The 10,683-nt window shown below is 32.3% G+C and overlaps 2 protein-coding genes across 2 annotated transcripts in view; one reads left to right on the plus strand and one right to left on the minus strand.

Annotated features, from left to right (window-relative positions):
* Positions 1-10,683, minus strand: part of LOC106457241 (USP6 N-terminal-like protein) — a 58,087-nt gene that overhangs the window by 38,624 nt on the left and 8,780 nt on the right. The window lies entirely within an intron of this gene.
* The window catches only part of LOC111085277, a 22,695-nt gene continuing 18,979 nt past the window's right edge, over positions 6,968-10,683 (plus strand). Inside the window, exon 1 of the mRNA XM_022383066.1 lies at positions 6,968-7,019. Coding sequence (XP_022238774.1) covers positions 6,968-7,019 — 52 coding nt within the window. The remainder of the gene's footprint in view (positions 7,020-10,683) is intronic.

Genomic DNA, 10,683 nt, shown 5'->3' on the forward strand with positions numbered 1-10,683 from the left:
AAATTACGATGACCGAGCCAACCAACCATAGGTAAAGGATGCTAACACACACAAACATTATGAATCATCCTTTATAGTAAGATAGGTCAGGTATTGTATAGCATGTGGTCATGCCGTAATTCATTAGTGTTGATTCCGTACGAATTTCACATTATATCCGAGATATTAACTGTTTGTAGTCATCCACATATAAATATACTGGCGCGTTCGTTTACAATCGTATTGTATACCTTGTCATAAATCAAAAATAACGTTCCAAGCATATAAAAATAAACCAATGTCTGTGTGACTTTGTAAATAAGTTAGAATAATAATATTAACAACATGCACGTTTTGCTTCGATTCTATATTTTATAATAATTCTCATTTGGCATTTTCAACCTGAATGGCACCTTACATGACGCATGGGCTAAACGGTGAGGTCAGAGACCCCTTAATTCGGAAGTGCTCACAGAAAGAGGGCAAAAGGTCAGCAGTATTTTTCCCTACACGACTAATCTTGACCTAGAAGAGGAGATGACGGGTATACTGTCCCCACAATTGACGACGCTGAGCGTGTTCAACAGCATATTGCAGCTTTAACCGAACCATGGCCATCCACTTCGCAGTCTGGCACACCCCTCTGTAACACTTCATTAAACATAACACTAATCATCAAATGGACACTGGGGATTACTATTACTTAACTTTCTTAATGCAAATAAAATATTTTAACTTGTTATTCATGATGTTAGAAAAACATGTAGGTTCAAAAAGTCTTGATAGAAATGAATAAAAACACTATAACGCGAGCGATTTCGAAAAGTGGACCTTTCTTCTTCAGGGGCAAACTGGGAATCATTTATAAGTTGTTATATAATACTTAAACACAGTTCTATTATTTCACTTAAAAAAAAGTTGGTGAATGAGACAGATCTAGCCTTTCCACTACGACATAAGCATAAATGATACGTGAGAAAAATCAGCCGAGAATCTAACACAGAAAAGTCATTTTTTGTTTTCTTGTATTTCAGTCAAAAAGCAGCTTTTTTGTGTGGAGATTTGCTAGACGAATAAAGTTTTACAACTGTAAAATGATGATGACTGATGTACTATGTAATTCAGAACTAGTCATGATTTTTCCCACTTGACAAAAATCCATCATTACTCATAAAAAAGGATACGATAGCCCATATTACTGAAAAAGACGTGCCCGCTAGGGTTTCATCGTTTGCTAATTGTGATTTATCAAACTTTTTTATCCCACGTGGTTTTAACCATTGTGACGATAGTGTAGAAAATACATAAAAGGGATTCAACTCAGACAACCAGGGTCCTTCAGCAAACCATCATATTCCCTCTTACACTAATGACGTCATGGTGTACGAGATCTATTGTTTCTAAACAAATCATAATGTCCTGCCCGCTTTCTAGAATTTTCGTATTAGCTCACATAGTTTAGGGGTTCTTCTTGTGAATCCCGTAGCGTACAAAAGTTGCCTGTCAATCAGTCATTCCCCTCTGACTAGAATTTTCTTTTGCAGTACCGACACACCCTTCCTCGATATTTTAGAAGCTTCTGGAATAAAACAGTAAAACTAGTTAACTAGCAATATACCATCGTCTTTTCTGGACTATTTCATAATGATTGGTAAATATATCCACACACCTCTGTACGTTATGTTCACGTACACGCTAATACTGAGGCGGATCATTACTTACAATAATAAAACATAAAAAACAATCCCCTCCAAAAAATTACAACAGGTTCGATATAAAAATTAATTTTCACAACTTTGCACTGAGAATCATGAAATTGAAGGAGGGCACCTATGTAAGTAATGAAAATAAGGAAAACCGAGACAAATGAAAGTGACTTAAACTATCACACTAAATAGCAGCCTCCCAATCACATTCTACTAATGTATTCAAGTACAACTGCTACGTGCATGCACTACTTATCCTCATCAATAACGACAGTTGTCTACCGAACTTAGAGTACTTTACATAGAAGAACGTCTACACATTGAATTACGATATTGAATAAGTATTCTCCCACGATTGTTTTGTTACTGTTAACGATGTTCTTTCTCACTAATGTTCTACAACACTGCATGGGTTCTTGGATCAGCAAGTAATACTTCAGTGTAACGTATCAAGACGTGTTAAAATCACTATATGAATAAATTAGGGGCACCGATTTCAATAGGACTTGCTATACCCATCTTTGCGTTAGCTTTCCATTGCTGAAGAGTGGTAGTATGCCGCAAAGGCGCCACAATCCAAAGTCAGACCAAAAGCTGAAGGGTGGTAGTATGCCATAAAGACGCCACAATCTAGAGTCAGACCAAAAGCTGGAGTGGTAGTATGCCTTAAAGGCACCACAATCCAGCGTCAGACCAAAAAGAAAAACAGACTTGGGCTTTTAGCATATTTTTCTCACTAAAATGGGCGACTGAAACATTAGTAAATTTGTGATATTGCTCTTTTAATCCAAAAAAAATATATGCTTGCTAAGAACCACATTTAAACAATTCGCGTTCATGGAAGAAATTTGATACACGTTCACCCACAGCCTAGCTAATTAATAAGCACGTATTGTAATACTGTATTATTCGTTTACGCGTTACACGTTCAACCAAATACATTAACTGTAAATAGGCGTTAAAATCAGTACATTAAAACAATGAAATTAATATAAATTAAAACGTTCAAAATGAGACGGGAAATAAAAAAACTATTTTTAAATTACCAGTTCTTGTTGTCGTCAAGAGCTGGTAATGGAAAAATAATTTTTGATTTTTTAGCCTCATTTTGAACATTTCTGATTTGTATGCATGTATTATATATATTTACGTTTTGTAACTACATATTCATTACGAAATTAATGTAGCCACTATTTGTCAGTATTCTTCACTTTCCGTTTTCAAATCTTCTTTAATAACTTCCATGGCTACATAAACCGTAAAATACCAAGAAATCTCAAAACTGGTGAACATAAGTAAACGATAGTCATCTACAGCCAGGATACGATGAGGATCAATCTCATCGAGAGGGCTCGAAGTCGTGTTGTGTTGGAAGACGCCAACTGGATAAACGAACAGAAAATGTATCTGGATAACTGTTAATAACATTAAGGCAAAACTTTTAGGATAAAATTTGCATTTAGTGTGTTACTTTGTAATCTTAAAAAATATCAACAATAAAAAGTAGAAATTACGTTGGAGTTTTTCAGGATTTGTGGTGCATTCTGGAGGGATGTAGACATTTTGGAAATAAAACAAAAAAATTTACTCTCCAGGTGATAATAAAAACAAGTTAGCCGAAATAAGTTTTATTATTATTATTATCTGGAGAGTAAAAGTCGTTTTGTTTCTAACTTTATTATCAAAATTATAATGGTGTGTGAACTTTGTTCTCGAGAAGTAATAAACAAAGAGTTGGAAAAAACGTTTGTCACCTGTAAACACAAGAAAAGTTCAAGTTTACAGCAAATATAATTATTACTTTTTTTTGTTGCTTTTCACAAATTAGAATTATATAACTATTTATATTTAAATACCTCAACGTCTTGCACTCTAGCTGCTCATATTCGGGGGGTATACTCTGGTTTCATGTCTGTACTGCTGGATGTTTTAGTCTGGGATTGTAGGTATTTAACAGAAATATGACAAAACTTGTAAACAGGCTGACATACAGAATAGATTGTTTAGTAATACAACTGCAAACAGCTAGTAAACTTGTGATAATGATTTCCAAAACGATAAGGAAAGAATTGTAAAAATCAAAAATCATGTACTAGCATCCTCCGGGTTTTTATATTTTATTACTTAAAAAATATTTATATAGTATTATAGCCCAACACCAGGGAGCTTTATCATATCCCACACGCTGCAACCTTTCATAACCAGGAGTATGTTCGATTCGTAGCAATCTGCTAACAAATATTCCATATACAAGATATGACATACTGAGGGAGAAATGGTTATTTCCCGAAACGTTTACTTATCTACATTTCTGCCCGAATAATGTATTTCATCCAACAAAGACGTATTGATAAATTACTTTATAAAACAACAGAAAAACTGCAAGATTGTCCCATACAAAAGTTTTATAAGATAGAAAAAGTGGGATACTGAAAAATAAATCAGATCTTTGAAAATACATATGGTATTATCTAATATTTTATACACTCCATCTGAAGTGACGGTAAATTATCAAATATTTACAAAATGTTACTACAACAGACACGAAAATATATTTTCAAAAATAAATAATTTCACTTTCATACTTATAATTTCCTTATTTATTTCTCACTAACTTGCACATAATTCCTGTCCTGAAATCAGCTTTTCTGTACAGTGTATTAACATGTTTATCTTGGAATTATAAGATTTGCATCTTTACAGTTTTAACCAGTGTAAACCGTATACGAGGATTACTTATCAGCGAAAAAAAAAAAACACCAAGCAGACGTACTTAACCGTGAAGGACTCGCCACACTAAACAATATGATGCGTTCATCATGTGTTTTCATGTTACGATTACAACTTATACAAGTAGGTACGAAAAAAATCATTGGAGTTGAATAACCTTTCACGTCTTAACGTTAATATAGGCAAACGAGCACGGAATTTTATTACGTTGTACCTTACCTACCTTAGGCCAGCGTTTTTCAACTGGGTCTATCGGGATGCATTCGAAGCCCAACATTAATTTAATCACAACACTGTAATCAATATTGTGTTATTACTTTAAACACTCACAGAGTGATAAAATTTGTATTGAGTTGTTTCATACTTCCTGTTTGGTAAAACAGGTTAGACAATTTTGCTCTAAAGTATAACACGAAAATATATTGCCAGCAACAAAAATTGTATGAAAATGATAGAAGAAACATTCTTTACTTAAATTTACAGGAAGTGGGTTACCAGATTAATGTTGATTGCGAGTTTATGACAGACATGGCCGGTTTCTAGCGCGTCTATAAACCAACACGCACTGATTGGCTACTTTAAAAGCAATTTTACCTAATAACGGAATGAAAAAATTCATTACGGTAACAAACTGGACTCAGCGTAACAAACTTCATAATATTTGCGAATGTGTCTTGTTCCAATGTAGCACATTCTTCAAAGTGTGGCTGTTACTGAATCACAGATGTAAATAGAAATCTACAATGACTATTGGCTTAATGCGACATTTAAATCCACCCTAGAGATGTTTAACCGTGTTAACATCTGGTGAATATTGACCAAAGAAGTATTACTGAAAATCACTGTTATGAAAGTATAGGGATTGTTGCATTATTGTTTCAGATGAACACTTGTTTCTCAAAGTGAAAACGCAGATGTGGAATGAGTACGATCTGCAAAAAGATTCAGGTGTTATTCAGCTTTCTCCTGCTGGCAAAATGTTCCAAGTACTAGCATTATACCAGACAGAATTTAATGGCTTGTGTAATCTATAATCAGTAAAGAAAAGTACGAAAAACAATTTATCAGACCACATGCTTCCTGCCATTCAATATCCAAAGTTTACGATCTTAAGTAAGACCATACTTTACTGTTTGCATCTGACATAAGCTTTTTAGGCTGGCTGTCAACTATCACAGGGGTTCTCAAAATCTTTAACTTAAGGTTCTCCAAAATCTTAGATATCTTGGGAGAGCTCCAACATAATTTATAGAAATATTAAATAACAGTGATACTAAGGTATCTTACTTTTATTGTAGTTTGTTCTCTTTAAAAAATATATCAAGCATAAACAATATTTGGTAGTTATATTTATTGCAATAAATAAAATTATCACAGAAAATATTGCATTGTCCAATGACAGGGAAGTTTTAAAGAGAATATTTCTGCATGTGCTAAGCCTAACAAAATCATATTAATTTGCTTTATAGAATGTTGTACAGCATGTACACTTTGTACTTAATCCTTTAAGAAATAAACCTTGTGTTTACCCATTACAAAAATCAAGGAAGACTTAAATCGTATATCTACCCTTCCAAGTCAAACACTAAGTCACCTATTAGACAAAAGTTGAAAGTAATCTTTTAGCACAAAGCTAGTCTGACAATGAATATTTTTCAGCCTGCAGCTCAACCAATACGGAAAACAATGCATACAGGCTAACTTCATTCTTATGATGTACTTGTTGAGGTAGTGAAGCACTACAACTTAACAATAAATGAGGGAACAGGGAGTTGTTATGCATGACTACAAACTATAGGTGTGAAATTACACACACACAGTGACTGCATATATACAGATCTGAACCATTCAAACTAAACCAAAGTAAAGCTAAAATGTTGAATTTTCAAATGATAAAATTTATTTGGCTTGAGATATCATAATATTATAAATGATAATGTTTCTCTAAATTTGCATGTTTCCACAGAATTACTTTAATTCTTTCAATTAACTGAAAACGAAAAAAAAATTCTCCCATACTTCAGCTTTATTTTTTCTCAAGAGTGATTCTTAATGATAGCTTAAAATAATTGTTAGGATATTTCCAACAGTTTTGTGTTTGTTGTGGAGTTGAAGCTTGTATGTTATTTAAAGCATAACTTAATATAAGCACTATGGTAATAAAGCTTCTGAATGTATTAAATGCTTTAACTAACTCACTGCTTTATTTATAGATAAACAACTCTTCCAGTGCCAGATTTGTTTTTAGATACATTAAAAACAAAATGACACACATTTTAATATTCTTTACCTTTCTGAACTTGAAAGTAGTAATTGTTAAGAAACTTGATGGGGAAATACCCTTTCATTTCTTCATGGTGGTGCAAAATTCTGAACTTGCATGACAGTTCTCTAGATGGAAGCATATATGCGCCTGTGGCAAATACACATGACTTGTGCTTGTCACTTTTACCTAATATGTTTTATACTATTGTCTGGGACCTGTGAGTGGCTTTTGTCATTGACCTTTTGTGGATTCTCACCTGTTACAAGATGCTGCACTTTGCATTACCATGACAGGAGTACAACTTGTTGCCGGCCTCTTTCCAGATGATTGTGTTCCAAGTTGGTCCATATTCTGTATACAAATTTCCACATTATTTTTTCTTAGTTGTATTTTGTAGTTTTATCCTTCTCTCTCTCTCCTGTATTTTCTGTAGTTATTCTAACTGTTATCTCTGCTTTTAATTTTTACAAACACTAATTCTGGTAGTTGGATACCACAGTAGCAAATTTACCTTTTTTTTTAAAGGTAATAAACTATGGAAAGGATAATGATAGCATCTGAACATGTAGCATTTTGGTTTTATTCAGAGGTTTAAGTATGTTATATTAAAACCATTTTTGAGCTTCAGAAAATTATTACATTCCATGTTGCAATGTCCAGTCTTACTATATCTGGTGACTCTGCATCTTAACAATAGCCATTTTTATTGTAGAAGGCTTCATGGTAAGGCTGTCATGTTTATAGCAACTCCTCCCAGATTACTTTCCATAAGCCATCTTAGTGTACAAGGAAAATGATTTCCTAGCACCTGTTTCAACAGTCCAGTTGCACAGAAATCCATGACCACTACATCTGGTAACTTGACTGATATATCTTCATGTGGAATATCATGAATAATCCATTTCATTCTTAAGCTACTTGAGGTATTTGATGGTTGAACAAATGTCATGAAAGCAATGCATATTTGTGAATTGAATAGACAAGTTTTCATTTACTTCAAAGATCACCCTTCTGTGATATTAATTACAACTCTTATTTGTACTCATGGGTACTGCCATTGACTTCCTATTTCCTATTAATGTAATAAGGCTAGTTATGCTTTAATTTGTAAAATATGTACTACATATATACAAATCTGTGTGTCAATATATAATCACAGGAAGTTACTTTCTGGTCCTGCCAAGTGCAGTTTGGAGGCACTATTTCTACATGATAAACCACTCACTGAAGAATATTCACATTTATTTCATCAAAATTACACTGATGCACAGCCTCAAGCATGCATTTCGAATGGGTTACAACTTTACTATATCAGAAAGATTATCAGTAATAAAACATCATTTAAGTAAGTGTGAAAGGTAGCTTTAAAGTTCTTTGTTAGAAACAAAATTAGGACTGTGGTTAGAATAACATCTATGGTCTCAAACACTTAAAAGATATATGCATATAATACAAATATAAACACACATAACTATAAATACATCTATACAGAAAGAAGTCAGTTTACTCAGAAAGGGTAGATAATCTGGGATACACCACCATTAAACTTGCATATGCCAATCTCTAAAGCCTTTAAACAAAACATTATAAGCATACCATGTGTAAATATATTTATAGAAAGATGAGAGGGGAAAAAAAAGGGGGTATTACTGTATTTAACCAGTACAATATGTGACAAGAGTAAATGCAGTATTAACTTAGCAACAGATAATATGTACTAAAAATTTATATTATGATACACAAAACCTCCAAATGTTGTGCAAAATGGAGTCTAATTAAAAATTATACCAATTAGAAGATTCATTGACTCAAAGCATTACAATAATTATACAATATTTTATGTAAAGAGAAAATCCTTTGAGGAAGAAGAGAAGAAGATATAAAATGATGAAACTGAAAATGTGCAATAGCTAAAGAAAGTGTTTTAATGAAATTCAAATTATTTACATCTTACTATATGGTATCTGGAGACTGGATAGCATAGGTTATTCTAAGAATCATCACGTGATGTTGTGAATATTTATCATACATACACACACACAGAGTAGAGCTGGACAATTAACTTGATTAATCAATTACCTGTAAGTACTGATTAAATAAACTAGTGTAACAAAATAATTGATTAATGTCATAAAAATAATCACCTTCTTGAAATACTGCCAATATGATTTTCCATTATTATTGTAAATTAATGCAAGGGTGTTCAAGCTTAACTGTTTAGTGTCACAGTTTCTGAAAGTAATCTACTAATCAAAATTAGTGTTTCTAATTACTACTATTTTCATTTATTCCAAATATCCAAGTCTTGTGAAAGTAATCAATTAGTTTAATGTAATTGATTAATGAACCTGACAATCAATCCATTACAAAATTCCATTAACTGTCCAGCTAATACAGTATACCTCCAAGATGGTTTAAGTACATCATACATGCTTCATTTACCATAATAATAATAATACATATCTATGAACTATATATCTTAAGATAAGGAAAGGTGTGAAAGCAAACAACTTAAAGCTGGTAGTTTGGCTTCTATAAGTAACTAAGTAGAAGTGCTTTATATTTTAAAGAGAGATATTAATATGAAAGGAAATGATTTTTTACCAGATCTTTGATGCTTTGTTTTTTTATCATTTGTTTATTGGATCTTCTTTGTTCCTGTGAAGTAAGTTCTAATGTTGTAACTGAATTTCATATTTGTTATCCTTTCTATATGAAAATTTGAATTATTCAGAACATATGAAAGTTGTCAAGTACCCATTTTCTACACTTTATATTAGTGTGTCACACACACATATATACACGTGTACTCAAACTAAGTCAGAAACAAAAAATTTAGCAGCATAAAGTTAATTTCTGAAACATACCTAGCCAAAGAAAGTAATACTAAAAGCATAATAAATGAAAATATAGCAACGTAAAAAATATAAATTCTGCATAAAAAAAAGATCAATCCAAACTAGTTGTAAACAACAAAGATACTAAAGTAAATAAATCAAATAAACCATACTTAAAAGTACTAATTTTTAAGATCAAAAATAAAATATGCCTTTGAATGATCTAACTTAAAAAAATTCAAATAAATCACGATTCTCTATACTTACAAAATTTAATATGAAAATATAGCCTATTCACATAAAAAAAAATAAACTTAAAAAGACAAAAATATATATTTATAAATAGATGACAGATTACATATAACAAGATCCACATACATGGATTTTCATGATGTCACATCCCTCAGTATAGAATAATGCGAGTACAGTGAGCTAATGGACCATCAGATTTTCCAAGAAGAGACCAATGAAGATGTTATCCATATAACATGACACTGTATCATTCAGATACACTGATATTTGTAGTTAAAAGTATTTGCAAAATGCAGATTCAGGACTGTTAAGTGAGAAAAAAAAAACTGAACCCGGAAAGCAAATGAAAAGAACCCAAAGTGAACAAATGAACTAAATCTATACTTATAAAAGTGTAGTGTATTTTACCAAGCTGGATAACTTACAACTTTCCATTATATCTTCATTAGCTGCTGGAGTGGAGAGGAAGTTTTTAAAATGTCCACACAGGGCAAGAACAGAAATAATTAATTATACCACACTAGGTCAGACAAAAGGTCCAACTGCAGTATGCAATAATTTATGGATTACCTACATCCCCAGCTATTCCAACTAACATATTCAAGAAAGGGTACTCCAACTCATACCAACCTGTAAAAGTATCTGGGACCTCGAGATGTACTTGCCCTGTCAGAAGAAGGGGACACAGGGTCAACTTGATACAAGCTTCTATATAATAGACATTGCCACAAGTAACCTTCACCTAAGAAAAGGGATTAGCCCATTTGTGACCTTTTGGCATCAACTTAACAATAATGTTATTACTACATACAGAACATCTGCATGAAAAGTTAGAGAAATTACCAGGATATACATTACTACAGATATATTCTGAACTAGTATATATATATATATATATATATATATATATATA

Source organism: Limulus polyphemus, unplaced genomic scaffold (assembly GCF_000517525.1).
Source record: "Limulus polyphemus unplaced genomic scaffold, Limulus_polyphemus-2.1.2 Scaffold306, whole genome shotgun sequence".
Lineage (NCBI taxonomy): Eukaryota > Metazoa > Arthropoda > Merostomata > Xiphosura > Limulidae > Limulus > Limulus polyphemus.